Source organism: Sphaeramia orbicularis, chromosome 6, assembly GCF_902148855.1.
Source record: "Sphaeramia orbicularis chromosome 6, fSphaOr1.1, whole genome shotgun sequence".
Classification (NCBI taxonomy): domain Eukaryota; kingdom Metazoa; phylum Chordata; class Actinopteri; order Kurtiformes; family Apogonidae; genus Sphaeramia; species Sphaeramia orbicularis.
In genome coordinates, this window is record NC_043962.1 from 54,956,253 (window position 1) to 54,975,601 (window position 19,349).

A 19,349-nucleotide genomic window follows, 5' to 3' on the forward strand; every position below is an offset into this window, starting at 1 on the left:
AATATCATGTAAATTTGCAGGTGGCGGATATACAATGTATTCATACACAAGTGTATGTATGTGCATATATATGAAGTAGAGTATATAATTTATAACTCATTGAGGAATTTATGTATTGAATACAGAAATTAATATCAGTGACTCTGATATTATTTTAAACATCCAGCATTGAAATATAATAATTACTATATCTGAGGAAAACTTAACTGTGGAGCTGAAATGATTTGTTACTGAATGTGGGTCATACTGCTGCTACACTGGAATTTCCCAGTTTGGGTTAAATTACATCTATCTATCTATCTATCTATCTATCTATCTATCTATCTATCTATCTATCTATCTATCTATCTATCTATCTATCTATCTATCTATCTATCTATCTATCTATCTATCTATCTATCTATCTATCTATCTATCTATCTATCTATCTATCTGTCTATCTATCTGTCTATCTGTCTGTCTGTCTAATCTAATCGATTAATTTAATAGAATGGAGTACAAAAATATTCAATTCCAATTTTCCTGAATCGAAGCTTCATTTCCTTCATTCCTCTGCTGTTAAACATTGGTTCCACTGTTGTGTTTCACACGGATTCTTATTGTGGCGCACATGACTCCAGGATCCACCCACAGTTGGATGTTATTTCCATGTTCAGTTGGTAGAAGTTTGTCAGTTGGATCCAAATGTGTTCCAGACTGAGCTGACAGACTGTTTATAGATGTCACTGGATACTGCAAGACTAGTACCTGCAAACCATACGACCATAAAACTGAAAATGAAACTCAAGATGTTTGTAAGACAAGGGTCAATAAATCATAAGTCTGGTGGCTAGGGAGAGATTAATATAATCAATAATAATACTAATAATACTAATAATAATAATAATATATATATATATATATATATATATATACACACGTAATATATACATGTATGTTATATATATATTTTATACTGCTATATTGTTTTTATATCTATGTAGATATTTTTTATATATCCTTTTACTTTTATACTTTTTGAGGTTGTTGTTTCAGATGGTTCTGGATTAAAAGACAAGTTGTTTGTCTGTTTCACATTGTAATTTTTTTTTCACCTATTGAAATAATCATTTAATCGAGCTGAAACCAAAATATAATTTAAAAAAACATAATCAATAGATGACTTGATTACAAAAGTAATGGATAACTGCAGCTCTACCTTATATTTCTTTTATACCTAATATTAACTCATGTGTTGAACACCAGCGGTCTAGGATCCTCGTCTGATTTAAGCCGGTAAAGCCTGAAGTGCAACACACAAACAAACACCACCTGACTGATCGATACCATCTGGGCTTCCGCCTGCGAACATCAGCACCACTCTTTGTTGTCTTCAAGTGTTGTGTATGAAGTGCATTCATCTGTCCTTTTATTCTTTGGAGCCACAGATAAGTGCCCCATCATGACGCTGCTGCCGCCACTGCCTCCATCTGCACTGATGAAAAAGGGGAGAGAGTGGAGCACTCAGGCCCACCTGGAGCCCCCCGACCCCCCGCCCCCACAGTGGTTTTAAGTGGCCTTGGAGTGTGCTTTCAGAAAAATATCACTGGCAGAAAGGAAAGTCATGTCAGTCCTTAACATGATCCTTGAGCTGATGCACTTTTGCTTCAGCCGACGCCACGGCAACCGAAATATGAAGAAAATACACATTTTTACTTTAAGCTTTATCCAAAACTGGATAAGTCACATATTAAATACTGTACAGTCTTAGAACGAAAATATGGTGAATATATTGAAATCTCTCAGTAAGTACATCCTCCAGCTGGTATTTATCAGATTACCATCACACAGTAAAAAAAACAGTAAAAAAAACAGTAATATTCCGGCAGCAGGGGTGCTGAAAAAATACTGTAAAATAACAGAAAATAACCATCTCATAAAAATACGGTAATTTTCCATAATTAAAATGCAGCTTTTTGCCCTAACTTTACATGAGATTTTGCATATTTTTTTGACCTTTTAATATTTAATAAAGAATATTTTCATGTATAAAAACAATCAAATTACCTATAAATAAATATAGAAATGATTTTCAATGAGACTCAGTTGTACAGTCCACTGATAAAAACTGTATTTGGACAGTTTATCAGTGCTTATACATGTTATACATTCACAAAAATAGATTTATTCAATATTTTTGTTGTGAAACCTCCTGTAATTACACAAAATATTTGTCAATTAACAAACAAGTCTTGTTAAACTTACAGAACAAATACGGTTAACGGTTAATTGTCTGTAATTTTATCTCATTTTGTTATTTTTTACAGTATTAAACTTTAAATTAACAGTTTAATCTCATAAGTAGAAAAGAAATATTTGTGAAATTATGGTACATTTGCAAATGTATTTTAACTGTATTTTCCTGTGAAAAAAGAAAAAAATTATTTTAAAAATACTGACATTTTATGGTTATTCACAGTCACAGTTTTTTCATCTTATTTTCCATTTGACATGTAAAATCACAGTCTATTTTGGTCATTTCATTGATATTTTCCTGTATCTTAAAAAATACAGGAAAATCTGTAAAATAAACAGTGAAAATCTTCTTCTTCTTCTTCTTCTTCTTCTTCTTCTTCTTCTTCTTCTTCTTCTTCTTCTTCTTCTTCTTCTTCTTCTTCTTCTTCTTCTTTTTGCGTGAAATGTCAATACTGTGTACTACTAAAATTCTGTTAAATTACTTTTTTTTTTTCAGTGTAAAATATACAAACGCCACCTCTATATGATATAGATGAAAGAACTATATACAAGATATAATGGATATATATACAGTCAATCAAGATTAAAATAACAGGGACAAGATAAAAGCAGAGGTTTTTGAGGAGTGAGAGGGGTTTACAGGGGTCACAAAACTACTTTGAACCTGTTCCTTCCCACCTAAATTGTGTTAATTTTCTCCCATTTGTCATTCTAAGTTACAAAGCTTATAATTGAAGGACAAAATTAAATAATGATGCCTCACTTAAAAGGCAACAACCTCTAGTTCGACTTCTTTTATTTTTTGAGCAAATTGTTATTTTTAGTATGTGGCTAAAATACAGCCTCTACAACATAAGGTTAAATTTAGCTGATCCCCCCCCCCCCCTTTTTTTTTTTTAAAGTGTATTTTTAAAGAGGAACATAATTAATCAGACAGTCCCATTAGTTTTAATGATATCTAGATTCAATAATTACATTTTTCCTAATTTCATTGTACATGACAATATACAATGTATACAATGTTTTGTTTTGTTAATTTATAGTGAACGAGTGATATGCTAATGTTGACTGTTTGATGTTTTGTTTCTGTCACCTGCCTAGTAGGAACTGCAGATGAAAAGTAGTTATTTTTTACTAATTCTGGAATATTTACATAGATGTATTTTTTTATACAGCAATGTTCATAAATGTGTATGGTCCCCATTAAATAAACCAATAAAATAAAATAAAATAAAATAAAGGCTATTCTATTCTATTCTATTCTATTCTATTTGGCAAAATGAACTTAGTGATGCTGTTGCAGAGAACCTAATCGTTCTAATGTAATAGCATGTGGTATAGCATGCCTATATTAACAGAAGTTTTACTGTAGAAACTTTAATATATTTCATCCCAAACGGCCATCAGCTCACTGGTGGGAACAGAACAGGTAATAGGAATAAAAACAGGCATGGAAACAAAATTATTCCAACTTTATGAACAACAGTGTACTTTTCCCATGTCCTGTAATTCATGTCAACACTGAAAATGAATCAACAGTTAAATAGTTAAATGACCTGAGTTTCATTGAACAGGTGACATGAGGCTGTGCTCTCATTGGACGGTTAAAGGTCCACCCTGGAGCCACGTTCTAACCCGTTAGCCAATCACAGTTGTTCGTATTGTCTTGTCCTCATGTGATTGGATCATTTCCTCTTAGTTGCCATGTCACCTTGACTGAAATGCAGACGCTCTCAGATCAAAATGAATGTAAAGTAGAACATGAACCTGCTCCAGATGAAACAGTTCATTCCTGTTCAGTCTGATAGGAAATGCATGAACACAGAGGCGGGGGTTTAGGGGGTGGGGGTCCGAAGTGAGTTATACTGGCTTTCAAAGACACATATTCAGTCAGAACTGCTACGTCATAATTTGATCTAATGACTAATCTCACGTCATGTGTTTTGTGTGTGTTTCTTAGTTGAACTAGATGAACACAAATCCCTACGAGGCCTGATGTCCTGGGGTCACGCTGTCACCCCCATGTCTCTGACCAAATGGGCTGTTGGATCAGGTGAGTCCACCATGAGTTTATATCAGTCCCATCAATCTGGTCTGAATTTAGAAGGAAGCAAACACATTATTATACTGGAACAAGAGGATGTGGTCCAGTCTGTATAAGAGATAGATAGATAGATAGATAGATAGATAGATAGATAGATAGATAGATAGATAGATAGATAGATAGATAGATAGATAGATAGATAGATAGATAGATAGATAGATAGATAGATAGATAGATAGATAGATAGATGGATGGATGGATGGATGGATGGATGGATGGATGGATGGATGGATGGATGGATGGATGGATGGAAAGGTGGATGGATGGATAAGTGGATGACTAATGATGGATGGATGACATTAATAGTATTTATTACAATAAAATGATCTGAGTTTAATCTCAGTCTCTGACTCTTATTAGTTTTTCCTCATATTTATATAATACAGTATGAACAGAAAATATCCATGTTTTCTTTCTTGCACTTTTAATCAGAAAACTGATTAATTGAATTATTCTTAAAGAATATCTGAGGTTTTTGAATTGAGTTGTTTTATTTTTTATTGTTGAGTTTGATTAAACTGAGCCCAGTCACAAACACTTCTGTCATAATTCCAAACCCATGTGGTACTGGTCATATTTAAAGGGGTTTCCTTTGTCTGTATAGACCTGATGACTCACTCCATGTGACCTCTGACCTTCACACTGATCTGGTTATCACGGTAACAGCAAAAAAAAAAAACAATGAAAAAAATGAAGAAAAAAAACAGGAAGCAGCTCAGAAAGTGGAGAAATAAAGAAAAGCAGAAGTTTGTGTTAGTTCCTGTTCAGACGACATGAAGACTCGGTGTGTGTTCCATCGTCTCGGTGAGTCCAACCATCAAACACTGGCCTGATCGATCACTGATCGGACCCATGGGTTCCTGATCAGGTCCACTTGAACAGGATGAGGTCAAAGGTCAACGTTCAGATGGAAAGGAGCAGTTTGATCCTGGGTTTGATGTGTCGACTGGAACTGACCTTAAAGGCGTTTCCATGGCGCCAGACGACAACACAAACAGCTGATTGGACCGATGATTGATCTGTATTGATTAGAAGTCAAACATTATTAGTGTTGATTGGTTCCATTAGAGTCAGTTTGAACATTTGGATCAAAGAAGTCCATCTGTCCTTCAGAAGTGTTCAACTGAACCTTCTGCTGTGGAGTTGAATGACAGCTGTCAATCAAACAAAGGTCTGTTCAGTCTGGTTTAACTGGTCTGTTTAGTCTGGTTTAACTGGTCTGTTTATTCTGGTTTAACTGGTCTGTTTAGTCTGGTTTAACTGGTCTGTTTAGTCTGGATTAACTGGTCTGTTTAGTCTGGATTAACTGGTCTGTTTAGTCTGGATTAACTGGTCTGTTTAGCCTGGTTTAACTGGTCTGTTTAGTCTGGTTTAACTGGTCTGTTTAGTCTGGATTAACTGGTCTGTTTAGTCTGGATTAACTGGTCTGTTTAGTCTGGTTATACTGGTCTGTTTAGTCTGGTTTAACTGGTCTGTTTGGTCTGGTTAAACTGGTCACTGTCTGTCTGTCCGCTTCCTTAAACTGACTCTGGATCAGATTAAGTTGTTTTTTTGTTCAGACTGAACTCTGTCTCGTCCACAAACATGTCCAACCAGAGACCATTAGTGAAGGAAGACGCTCCACTGTGGACAACAGAGGACAACCACAACACTGGGGTCATTGGACACTGTTGGTTTGGGTTGACCTCTGACCTGTGTCCTCTGACCTCTGACCTGTGTCCTCTGACCTCTGTCCTCTGACCTGTGTCTTTTGACCTCTGACCTGTGTCCTCTGTCCTCTGACCTGTGTTCTCTTACCTGTGTCCTCTGTCCTCTTCAGGTGTCTGTGTCCTGCTGCTGTCTGGACTGACTGTTTCTTCAGGTGAGATGATGAATTCAACCAATCAGACTCAATAACAGTTGGACATTTGGTCCATGTGTCTTTAACCTGTTGAATGTGTTGATTCTGTCCAGTCTCTGTGGACGTCTATCCAAACGTTCAGCAGTTCTTCAGAGGAGACAGTTTGTCTGTGAGTTGTCCAGACGTCCAGACAGATGGATGGACAGTGAAGAGGACACTGACGAACGGAAACACTGGGACATGTGCAGAGTTTGGAAGGATAGACGGGTCATTCTGCGTTGTCGATGGTCTCACGCCAGGGGCCAGTGGAGTTTACTGGTGTGAGACCAGTTCAGGACAGCAGAGTGACCAGGTGTCCATCACTGTAACAGGTGAATAAACTGAGCTGTGATTGGTTGAAGTGTGTCTCTAACAGGATTGGTGGTTCCTGAGGGAAGTCCAGCTTTAACTGGAGGTTTCCAGTGTGGCCTTGTGGGTAGCAGGTTCTGTTCCAGACAGTGGACGTGGACCACAGCTCAGTCTGACCACCAATCAGCTCTCTGTATAGTTGGTGTGAGGACAGTGGGCGGAGTCACACACATATTAGCTGTAGATGAGGACATCCCATATTCATCTAGTTTCAGATGTGGACACAGTTCAATGTTGAAGTCCCCCTTATGACCTTAGATCAGAACCACTGTTGGGAGTCCACTTCATGTGTGTGTCCTTTGTCTTTATTTGTGTCTCTGGTCTCATTTGTCCAACTCTGCTTGTATTTAACAGATTTTTTTGTAATCTTGGACATCCCTGCACTTCCTGTGGAGACAGGAAGTGATGTCACTCTGCGCTGTATAGTCAGAGATGGTTCAACACCGAAAGCTGAGTTTATAAAAAACGGTCGGACACTCACACCTGTCCCAGTAGAAGAGTGGACCATCTCTGTAGACCACCTGTCTGATGCAGACCAGTACTCCTGTTATGTTCCAGATGTTGGTGGATCTCCAGCGAGCAGCCTGAGGGTCAAAGGTGAGGACTGTGACATCACTTCCTGTTCATAAAGTACACATTACAGACAGAACATATGTAGGTCCCCTGGTGGACACTCATAGTACTGCAGTTCAACATTTTCACCACAATCAAACGTCTCCATCAAATGTTTCTATAAACACAGATCAAACCAATAGATAGAACATGGATCTTCAAATCTCTGGTCACATGTTCCATCTGTAAAGTTGGTTTCAGATTTGACAGCTCTTACAGCGCTTTGGTTTCTGATCCAGGATTCAGTTGAATTGAATTCATGTAGATCATGAACATATAAAGTCAAACCAAAGTGGTCCCAGTATAGATCCTTGTGGAACACCGGTCCATGTGTCCACATCAGTGCATTTCTAGACTGTCTTCTGTCTGTTATGAATGAGTGTAAATGTTGGACTTCCTGTTGGGTTCAGGGTTTGTTTCCACAGACGTTGTTCTTCATCTGGACCTGATCCATGGAACCAAACTTCTACGACAACGTCAAATGAACTGAGACTGAAGATGATGTTCTGTTGTCTCCTACAGGTTCCACTACCACTGATCCTACAACTTCATCCTCTGATCCTGGTTCTTCCCCAGGTCCAGATTCTCCCTCTGGTTCCACTATCTCGGTCATCATAGCTGTGGTCTCACTGGTTGTCCTGGTTCTGATTCTGGTTCTGCTGCTGTGGAAGAAACACAAAGGTGATGAACTGTCTCAACCAGACATTAAATGTTTCATAAATGTCCCAGAGGTTTTGGTTCAGGTTAGTTTTAAGGGTCCAGTGCTCTGGTCCTGGTCCAGTGTTCCGGTCCTGGTCCCGGTCCTGGTTCACAGTGTAGTTCTGATGTGACTCCTCCTCTTCTTGCGTTTCAGGTGACAGTGACTCCTCCCCTCCTGTAGATGTCACGTATGCTGATGTCACCATCGCTCAGGCAGCCAATAGGAGAGGTAGGAGACACACCTGCACCTGAACCAGGTTCACTTAGATCCATGTGACCCGTTACCATGGTGATGTGTTTGTTTGACAGATAAACATCATGGAGAGGCTGAGACAGTGTACGCTGGAATCAAAACAAACACTGAAGGTAAACAAACAAATAAATAAATACACAAACCCTCCAACCACCCACCCATCCATCCAACCGCCCAACCAAACCAACCAACCAACAACATCGTAGACTGTCACCATAAGGAACTGGACCTGATATGACTCAACTTGTCCCAGTTCTGACCACGAGGAACATAAATGATGTTGAATGTAAAGTCCAGTAGCTGCTGTGTCTGGTACCAACGTCAGGGAGGCTGAGAATCCTCTGGGTGATGGATCAGAAAGTGTAGGGGAGTGGTTCCGACACAACAGGCTCTCAGTGCGTTTGGTCGCTCGTAGAAAGATGAACAAATCCTTGATGTTGGAAGTGAAACGGTATCTGCGACTTCTGTTGGAATAATATGGCAGCAGTCGTCCTCTGGTGGGTCTTCACGTCGCTCCAACCTGCTGATGATGCGAAGGAACATCATCAGTTCTATGAAATCCATCTGCTCTAACTGTTGTTGGTGATGAAACCATGGATGTGTTTGCAGATGCTCCTGGTCTGAGTCCAAGTGAAACCAGTCGGTAACTTTACCTAAAACCTTACGTGTCCACATACGTTAGACACTTTTACACAGATCCCGGAATAAAGGTCAGATGCTGATCTCACCTTTTTTCCAATCAAAGGGGCGGGGACACAGCGGATAGTGGGACGTATCACTTCAGGGTCAGAAATAGCCCAAGCATAGCAGTGTTGCTAACCTCTCCAGAGTCAGTGTGTGTTTCACCGTTCCAAAAATGTTAGCATAGATAGAGTCCTCCGCTAGAAGTGACAACAGCTGGTGGATCTGGGCGTGTCCCCAGTCCCACATCTGTCTGATGGCGTTTATTTGTTTGTTTACTGTTAACGGCCCACGCTAATTTTTAAATCCCCCCGGTGTGGGAGAGGCAGCGGGTGCATACGAAGGCACTGGCATGGATTCCGTGGCAGTTGCCCCAAGTGCTGCGGCTTCGTGCCACGGGTGAAAATACCTTGTTGCTTCAGCACCAGTGGCATCTAGCCGCGGCACCATTAGCACAAAGCCGTGGTACGTATGTTGGTATGTAGCCGCGGCACCAGTAGCATGAAGCTGTGGATCGAAGTGGTTTATTATGGAGTGAATAATTTTGACCTGTTTCAGGAGCTGAGGACGTCACCTACAGTCACGTCGTCATCAAAGGTCAGAGGTCATCCAGACGGAACCATGGTAACTGTGGCAACATCTTCTACATCTTTTACCAGGGTTTCGTGGTGATTCGTTTTTGTTGTAAAAGTCTTTTTTGTGTTTTTCGCAGCTCAGTCATCTGATCCTGACGTGGTTTATTCATCAGTCAGACCAAGAAACACATGACCAGGAACACACATCAGGTTACCACGGTAACGTGGACGCCAACATCCATGTGTTTCATTCCTTAACCAGGAAACGTAGATCAGCTGGTGGGTGGAGCCGTCTGTTTTATTGGTGCAGAGCTGTGGATGTTCACTTTTGTTCCGTTGTATTTAATAGATGTGTTTTGTTTCTTTGCTCCACACTGTCCTCTGGTGGTGACGTCATGTATTAAATTAAACTGGACTGAATCCTGTTTCCTGTTCCAACCTTTTGTGTGCGACTTTTTCTATTGTTTCCAGACTGTCGGACTCTTTGACTCACCCACCCGCTTTTATCCATATCTTCATCTAAAGTCATTATTTATTTACTGTATGATGTCTTATATTTGTGCTTTGCATTATCTTCTGTTCTTCACTGCAATTTTTTTTCAAAGAAAAGGGTTTTGTGGATGCGCTCTAGTTGTACTCTGTAGTAGGAGCAGCGGCCTGATGTCCCTAATCATTGAAGTTAATTTCGTTTGATGTACTCTGTACTGTCAAATGACAATAAAGGCAATTCAATTTAATTCAGTTCAATTCAATTTATGTTGAAAAGTCTGGAAATATCACAAAAACCTAAGATTCTTACAAGAAATTGAAGATTTAATCAACATAATTTTATGAATTATTTAAAAAAAAACTGCGATAATTATATTAATGCAAAACACAGCTTTTGTTTGAGTTTTGGTCAAATGTTTTTTTTCTTACTAAAAATACAACTTGTTTGATGTAATTTTGTTGCATATTTTCTGTCATTTTCAACTGGCCTTTGTGTTTTTGTCCTAAATTCAGTTGACCTTCACTCAGATGTTGAACCGGTCTGGGACCCGGTTCTGGGTCACGACTTACCATTTAAGGAAGTCGGACCCACACGAGTCATTTTTATAACTAGTAACAACTCAGCAGACTTTGGTACATTTGAACAAATTTGGGTTTAGTTCAATAGTTTAGTTTATTTAATTTAGTTCAATAGTTATTTACTTTAGTTTGGTTCAATAGTTACTGTAGATTTATTGAATTAAGTTTCAATAAACAGGTTTTTCATCGTTCTTCACACAGCGTCTCCTGTTTTGTGTTTTTTATGTCAATCAGGGACATTTTCTGTCAGTTCATTATTTTATTGTAAATATTGAAGTTTCGACTCTGACTTTGATCAACCTTAAAGGAAACTTCTCTCTGCCAACAGCAGCAGTATCATGGGTAATTTATTGTTTAGAGCACAACAGGAAAGTCCAGTTTACGAAACATCCTCATGAACTATAGCAGCTCCGCCCCTTTTGGTTTCAACATTTAGCCATTGTTCCATATTCATGAAGCAATGGGTGACGATCCAGTTCCTCATTCAACAACTGTATACGTCTGTACTAAAAATAAGAAAGAGGAACTGTGTTTATAAAGACGACGATTAGCATCAGAACAACATGAAGAACCCATCTGTTCTGTGGGGTGAGTTCAGACAGGCAGTCATACATTCATTTGTTGATTTATTTTTTCATTCATTCATTCGTTCTTCCATTCATGTGTTCATTTGTTTGTTTGTTCATTCGTTCGTTCGTTCACTCATTCATTCATTCATTCATTCATTCATTCATTCATTCATCTTCCAGTCCTGTCATCTGTCTTTGTCTTTAAACCCATTGTTCTTGTATAAAGGAGTTGATCGTCAGCGTACGATGTGATTTTGTTGATGTTTGACCTTTGAACGTGACATCAGCTGTTGAATGATGTGGGCTAAACTGGTCCTGGACCATGTGGGTCCACATGGGTCCACCTCACATCCACTGGTCTGTTTGGGTGGTTGGACTCACTGATGCTTTACAAACAGACTGAAGAACGAGGGAACAGGAAATTGAACCAAGGCCTCACACTCAGCTTTCAACTGTCAGTGTTCGACCACAGGAAGTTTCAGCCGCTAACGTCAAAACCACAGCGTTGTCTTTGGTCGGAGACGAATGGAGGAAGACCGAGATAGGTTTGAGGACTTTAGAACCAACTCAGGGTTCCTCAGGGTTCTGCAAATGTTCTCCCATACCCAGTAGAACATGTGGAAGCTCAGACCAGTAGAAAATGCGTCTGAATACTCAAACTAGTGCAGATGTTTGACTTCCTGTTCCAGGAGGCGGAGCTCCAAAAAACACATGAACCTGATGTCATCCAGTCCATGACGTCACTGTCTGTGGTCTCAGGTTTGTCCACCTCTGGACAATGTCCAACTGGTCACATCAATGACAGACACACAACTGTTGAGCCAGCACTATGACCTCTGACCTGTGACCTCTGACCTGTGTCCTCTGACCTGTGTCCTCTGACCTGTGTCCTCTGACCTCTGACCTGTGTTCTCTGACCTCTGACCTGTGTCCTCTGTCCTGTGTCCTCTGACCTGTGTCCTCTGACCTCTGTCCTCTGACCTGTGTCCTCTGACCTGTGTTCTCTGACCTCTGACCTGTGTCCTCTGTCCTGTGTCCTCTGACCTGTGTCCTCTGACCTCTGTCCTCTGACCTGTGTCCTCTGACCTGTGTCCTCTGACCTCTGACCTGTGTCCTCTGACCTCTGACCTGTGTTCTCTGACCTCTGACCTGTGTCCTCTGTCCTCTTCAGGTGTCTGTGTCCTGCTGCTGTCTGGACTGACTGTTTCTTCAGGTGAAATGATGAATTCAACCAATCAGACTCAATAACAGTTGGACATTTGGTCCATGTGTCTTTAACCTGTTGAATGTGTTGACTCTGTCCAGTCTCTGTGGACGTCTTTCCAAACTTTCAGCAGTTCTTCAGAAGAGACAGTTTGTCTGTGAGTTGTGCAGATGTTCAGACAGATGGATGGACAGTGAAGAGGACACTGAGGAACGGAAACACTGAGACGTGCAGAGTTTGGAAGGATAGACGGGTCATTCTGCGTTGTCGATGGTCTCACGCCAGGGAACAGTGGAGTTTACTGGTGTGAAACCAGTTCAGGACAGCAGAGTGACCAGGTGTCCATCACTGTAACAGGTGAATAAACTGAGCTGTGATTGGTTGAAGTGTGTCTCTAACAGGATTGGTGGTTCCTGAGGGAAGTCCAGCTTTAACTGGAGGTTTCCAGTGTGGCCTTGTGGGTAGCAGGTTCTGTTCCAGACAGTGGACCAAGGTTATAATAGTTTGGGATTTTTAATTATAGTTTAGTTTTAATTAGTTTTGACTTGTTTTCTCTCATTCAGTTAGTTTTAATTAGTTTTTAGAGCAGGTTTGCTAGTTTTTATTCATTATTGTTTTTTTTCTGAATGCTTAGTTTTACTTTAGTTTAGTTTAGTTTTAGTATTCGCTTTAGTTATTTCATACATTTATCTTCCTCACTATTCTATTCAAAGAAATTAGTGAGGTGTGGATCAGCAGGTTACCCTGGACACTTTATTTGGGGGTGGGGTTAGGGCGGCTCATTGACTGAGCAGAGACACAAACACATGTACAGTACAATGTATAAATTCACTATAGCAGGTTGGGGGAGGGGGGGGTGTCGATCAATACACAACATCACTTATGTGAAAACAATGCGAAGATGTGCAAAGCGTGAGAGGAAATGCACAAAGCAGCCAGCAGTAAACCAGACAGAAACATATTGTGGCATGTTTGCTGCAGTGCATTATGGGTAGTGGGTATTTTGTTGTAAATGTGTTATTTTTATGTGAAAGAATTCAGCGGGTTGTTGTGTTAGTACTAGTTTTGACTTAGTATGTGTATGGAAATGTTTATTGGCCTTTTTGTGTATTTTTTTTGTATTTTTGAAATTTCTAAAGTTGCACCCTGAGTGAGAGCCATAGGCAGAGCAATGGCTATCCTGTTGTGATCGTTCAAACATGTTTTTCCCCATTTATCAAAGTAAAAGCACATCTTATGGCCAGACTAGACAGAGTTAATTTCCTGCTAAGCTTCCACCTGTGCTAAAATATGTAAACCAGCTAACCAGCAGAAAACCAAATACAAACAAATATAAACAAGACGGAAATGAATATAAACCAGCTAAGCAGCAGTAAACCAAATAGAAACAAATATAAACCAGCTAACCAGCAGTAAACCACATACAAACATATATAAACCTTATAGAAACATACATAAACCACTTATAAACATATGTAACCCAGTTCAGCAGCAGTAAACCACACACCTTAGTAGATATCTCATCTCTTATAACGTTAAAAAAATGTTTGATGTTACTAGCTACAGCTAGCTGAATTAAAATGAAGCAAAGTTGGCTAATAATGGAACTGTAGATGATTAACAGGTTCCATCCCGCTGTCATTGGATTAGTTTTCCTCCTCTTTTCTCCTCTTCTAAACTGTGCAGTTCAGGCCTTGGAAGGCCTTTTCATGGTGATAAACTCTCCAGTCTTTACCTGGATGCTAGTTCAACTGTTGTAATTATCCAAATTACATCCAAAAATAACGAAGCGAGACTCTTGGTTTAAAAATACACATTCATTTTACTGTGTGTGGAAACTTGAAAAACACATACAACTTTCTCACAACTTGTGGCATACATACATCTGCTTCTGTGAAAATTTCCTATGCTTCTTGGGTAATGCTAAGCCTCATGGGAAACGTAGTTATCTTAATCTTAGCATTCACTATGGCTTATTTTAGCTCATTTTTTAACATAAATCACAAATGAAATATACACTATATTTTACTCAGAAATAAATGAACATGAAATTGCATATGCATCACGAAACCACAATAAATCCAAACACAAATCACTTGTACCCTTTCTTTCCCAGATAAAGTCACAACATCAACACCTGTCTGACTCTGTCATTCAGCTCCACTCTGTCTCTGTCACTCACACACACACTGAACAAAAAAACAAACAAACAAACAAACAAAAAACCCGACCCCACGCATCACTGAAGTAAATCCCAGACAGGACTGTGCTACTGTGTCCCAGCTTTAGTCTGTATGTTCCAGGTAGAGTGGGGACCAGAAGACGACTGGAAACCACCAGTGACCAGACATGATGGACTGTGAAGTGTCATATGGTGCCAACAGCTAAAACTGCTGGAGCGAAATAAATCAATTTCATATCAATCCGACATTAACAAAGACGAAAACGAAGGGAATTTTATCCATAATTTTTATACGTTTTAGTTAGTTTTGTAAACACACAATACAGTGTCAGTTAGTTATCGTTTTTTTCTTTTAATTAGAGTTTTTATTTATTTCAGTTAACGAAAATGTTTTTTCAATTTTAGTATTTGTCATTTCGTTGGTTTTCGTTAACAATTATAACCTTGCAGTGGACGTGGACCACAGCTCAGTCTGACCACCAATCAGCTCTCTGTATAGTTGGTGTGAGGATAGTGGGCGGAGTCACACACATATTAGCTGTTGATGACGACATCCCATATTCATCTAGTTTCAGATGTGGACACAGTTCAATGTTGAAGTCCCCCTTATGACCTTAGATCAGAACCACTGCTGGGAGTCCACTTCATGTGTGTGTCCTTTGTCTTTATTTGTGTCTCTGCTCTCATTTGTCCAACTCTGCTTGTATTTAACAGATTTTTCTGTAATCTTGGACATCCCTGCACTTCCTGTGGAGAAAGGAAGTGATGTCACTCTGCGCTGTATAGACAGAGGTGGTTCAACACTGAAAGCCGAGTTTATAAAAAACAGTCGGACACTCACATCTGTCCCAGTAGAAGAGTGGACCATCCCTGTAGACCACCTGTCTGATGAAGACCAGTACTCCTGTTATGTTCCATTGGCTGGTGAATCTCCATCGAGCAGCCTGAGGGTCAAAGGTGAGGACTGTGACATCACTTCCTGTTCATAAAGTACACATTACAGACAGAACATATGTAGGTCCCCTGGTGGACACTCATAGTACTGCAGTTCAACATTTTCACCACAGTCAAACGTCTCCATCGTATGTTTCTATAAACACAGATCAAACCAATAGATAGAACATGGATCTTCAAATCTTTGGTCACATGTTCCATCCGTAAAGTTGGTTTCAGATTTGACAGCTCTTACAGCGGTTTGGTTTCTGATCCAGGATTCAGTTGAATTGAATTCATGTAGATCATGAACATATAAAGTCAAACCAAAGTGGTCCCAGTATAGATCCTTGTGGAACACCGGTCCATGTGTCCACATCAGTGCATTTCTAGACTGTCTTCTGTCTGTTATGAATGAGTGTAAATGTTGGACTTCCTGTTGGGGTTTGTTCCAGTTCTGTCCAGACTGAACAGAACCATGTATCTGCAGCGATGCCCCAAACCAACTCCATATCAGAACATTCACACGTTGTTCTGTTTGTACAAGAATGTTGTGTTTTCAATCCTGTTTAGGTCCTGAAACATCAGATTAATTTTCCTAAAAGTACTAATTTGAATCCGCTTCATGGACTTTGACTCAGGTTCTATTAAATAAATGTGGAACAGACACCGTCATTTGTTGAGGATCCTGACAGGAACCTTTATGTGCAGATACAGAGCAGAGTTCTGCTGGTCCTCAGAGTCTGTCAAACGTTCTACTGGTGCTGATTAATCCAACGCTGTGTTTGGTTCTGGATCCAGTTCTGATGAACCCGTGGACCTGATGGTAGATCAGGAACTGACACTGAACATCATGTTCTGTCGTCTCCTACAGTTTCTACCAGTGTCGGCTGCTCGTCTTTCAGACAGGGGAAGCTCAGTGTCGGCTTACATAAAAAAAAAAAAAAAAAAAAAGTCAAGTTATTTAAACATAAATTCGTCCCTCCGTTCCTTTTTAAGAAAATGGTCATATCGTACCAAGTAAACAAGAAAACATTGAAATTATGTTAAATTGAAACAAGGAAGTACAATGAGTGTGTTTTATTTACAGTGCAAGAAATGAACAGTTAATTTGGTAGTGGTTTCTCTGATTTCACAGCAGAATGTGTGACAGTATTAAACTGAACTGTGTCAGTGAAGGAGCAGATCTGAAAACAGCTGTCAATCAAACGGGATTCTGCCTTTTGACTGATCCTCCAATCAGCATGTGTAATCCTGGCATCCAGCCTGGCTGAGCTCCGCCCACAGCTCCATTCACCCCCAGAGATGCCCGGTGTCTGGGGGCGGGACAACATGGTGGCATTTCTCCAATTACCGTCCAGTTTTGAGGCAATGAAAAAACTGTTCCACTCAGTCCCATTGAAGTGCATGGACGCTGAGCGTCTACGGACAAATGCACTGAGCAGAGATGGAGGAGAAAACAGACACGAGAATGGAGGAGAAGTGAACAACATCCAGTCTGATGATTTGTGATAAAGCTGAATCTGAACGAACTCGTCTGTGAGATGAACGTGTTCTAACACATTTGGAGTCAATGAAATGTCAACACAACTGAACAGATTTAACCATTTGATTTTTGTAATTTTACAGGAAGCTGGGCTTCCACTGCAGTCTGTGAGAAATCACCACTGGTTTCTACCACCACTACCTCTGTTCCTACAACTTCATCCTCTGATCCTGGTTCCTCTTCAGTTCCTGGTTCTTCAGATCCTGGTTCTTCAATGTCCATTGTGAGGCTGTTCCTCCACCTGCTGGTCGTGAGTCCGTACTGCGTCTCCACTGTCCTGATGGTGTCGATCTACCGTAAAAGGAACACAGGTTCTCATATGTTCTATGTTCTTGTATGTTCTCAGTTCTTGTATGTTCTAGGTCTTCGTATGTTCTAGGTTCTGGTATGTTCTCTGCATGTTTCTGTGTCCAATCCCAGCGTTTAGTCCATCTCATCACATGGATGTCGGGTCTGATCGAATGACTGGTCGTTCTAGGTTCTAGGTCCTCATATGTTCTAGGTTCTCATATGTTCTAGGTCCTCATATTTTCTAGGTTCTTGTATGTTCTAGGTCCTCATATATTGTAGGTCCTCATAAACTACAGGTCAAAAGTTTTAGAACACCCCAATTTTTCCAGTTTTGTATTGAAATTCCAGCAGTTCCAGTCCAATGAACAGCTGTAAATGGTACAAAGGTAAGAGTGAACTGCCAGAGGAAAAAAAAAAAAGGTCAGGTTAAACAAAACTGAAAAATAATGTACATTTCAGAATTATACAAAAAGGAGAACAAGAAATGGGTTAAAAACTTAAAGCAGTTCTGCAGCAGTGGAGGTTGATCAAGTCTGGAAAGTTGGTGCTACCAGTTCCTCCAGGTGTCCCAACGTTTGTGAATTCCTTCCACCCCCTGTGTCTGCAGAACAGGAGTGTGGAACACACTGTGGTACCAGACCCATGGAGCAGTACTGGTACAGGACTGGACTGCAGACAGTAGTGTGTTAGTATAAAAAATGGAAAAGAGGAAAAGACAATTAATGATAGAAGAGAGACAGAGCATCAGAACACTGATAAATGTAGGTGTGTCCTCCAGAGAAATGTCCAAGAAAGTCCAGGTGTCAGTCAGTCCAGTTTCCTTCAGCATCCAAAGGCACTGAAACTGGACTGGAAATGCAGACAGAAGAGGTCTGGCAGTGACAGTGGTCGTAGTAAGACAGTCTGAGTTTCCAGTGGGAACAGCAGACTGAACAGATGCAGGTCAAACACTGGTCGTGAACACCTGGACCTGAGCTGTGTTTGACTCCGCCCACAGGAAGAAGAGCAGCCGTCGCCATGGAAACCAGGCAGCGTCGCGTCGCAGACGAAGAGTACGACGACGTGGCTGCAGGCGTCGCCATTGAACACGACTTCTGAAGAGATGACATCGACTTTGACACCGAAATATGTTTTTATTTCTAATTTTACACTTTTCATCTGAAAAAGATTCTGAAAAACAAGAGTTTTTTCTTTTCTATAAATGATGTGATTTCCAAACTGAACAGAATTAGTTTGTAAATAAATGTTTCATAAACTCTTTAATATTTTTAATCTGGTTTTATCTGATGGTGATGTTTTAAATATTAAACTTTACTCATTTATTCTCATTATTCTATGTTGTTTTTTTTACTCCACCTTTCTGTTCAGTTGGAGTAAATCCAGTCTAAACCCACTGGAGTTTGTGTTCCATTCTTCATCAGCTGAACTCAGATCTCAGTCTGTGTGTGTGTGTGTTCACTTAAGGCCTGTTTGGGTCCAATACTGTTCTGAACCTGTGGAAATGTGGGAGAGTGGACACTGAGAATCCATCCACCACACAGCTGTGGACCGTCCACTGGACGAGTGGACACAAGGACTATTGGACAGGTGGACACTAGGGTAGACACAGTGAAAGGACAGGACTATTGGACAGGTGGACACTAGGGTGGACACTGTAAAAGGACAGGACTATTGGACAGGTGGACACTAGGGTGGACACTGTAAAAGGACAGGACTATTGGACAGGTGGACACTAGGGTGGACACTGTAAAAGGACAGGACTATTGGACAGGTGGACACTAGGGTGGACACTGTAAAAGGACAGGACTATTGGACCGGTGGACACTAGGGTGGACACTAGAAAAGGACAGGACTATTGGAAAGGTGGACACTGTAAAAGGACAGGACTATTGGACAGGTGGACACTAGGGTGGACACTGTAAAAGGACAGGACTATTGGACAGGTGGACACTAGGGTGGACACTGTAAAAGGACAGGACTATTGGACCGGTGGACACTAGGGTGGACACTGTAAAAGGACAGGACTATTGGACAGGTGGACACTAGGGTGGACACAGTAAAAGGACAGGACTATTGGACAGGTGGACACTAGGGTGGACACTGTAAAAGGACAGGACTATTGGACAGGTGGACACTAGGGTGGACACAG

General features: G+C 40.4%; 2 protein-coding genes and 1 long non-coding RNA gene across 5 annotated transcripts in view; all 3 read left to right on the plus strand.

Annotated features, from left to right (window-relative positions):
* LOC115421075 (low affinity immunoglobulin gamma Fc region receptor II-like) overlaps positions 1 to 19,349 on the plus strand; it is a 299,216-nt gene that overhangs the window by 69,273 nt on the left and 210,594 nt on the right. The window contains exons 1-2 of one of the 2 annotated variants that reach the window (XM_030136784.1): positions 11,031 to 11,063; positions 12,216 to 12,257. The exons of the other annotated variant lie outside the window; for it this stretch is intronic. Coding sequence (XP_029992644.1) covers positions 11,039 to 11,063; positions 12,216 to 12,257 — 67 coding nt within the window. The 5' untranslated portion in view covers positions 11,031 to 11,038. Of the gene's footprint in view, positions 1 to 11,030; positions 11,064 to 12,215; positions 12,258 to 19,349 lie in introns of those variants that run through there. 2 annotated transcript variants of the gene reach the window in all.
* LOC115421078 (uncharacterized) lies at positions 5,030 to 9,832 on the plus strand. Of its 2 annotated transcripts, none has more exons than XM_030136789.1 (9): positions 5,030 to 5,143; positions 6,159 to 6,200; positions 6,293 to 6,550; positions 6,942 to 7,184; positions 7,776 to 7,880; positions 8,053 to 8,127; positions 8,208 to 8,264; positions 9,391 to 9,456; positions 9,545 to 9,832. In XM_030136789.1, exons 1-9 carry the CDS (start codon positions 5,113 to 5,115, stop codon positions 9,598 to 9,600), a joined length of 933 nt encoding a protein of 310 aa, XP_029992649.1. In that variant the 5' UTR covers positions 5,030 to 5,112; the 3' UTR covers positions 9,601 to 9,832. The 2 variants fall into 2 exon arrangements, with proteins under 2 accessions (XP_029992649.1, XP_029992647.1); XM_030136787.1 differs by having other exon boundaries at positions 5,032 to 5,143; positions 7,722 to 7,880.
* LOC115421086 (uncharacterized) lies at positions 12,271 to 17,194 on the plus strand. Its single transcript, XR_003935628.1, has 3 exons — positions 12,271 to 12,605; positions 15,145 to 15,387; positions 16,993 to 17,194. It is a non-coding gene; the product is annotated as an uncharacterized LOC115421086 (long non-coding RNA).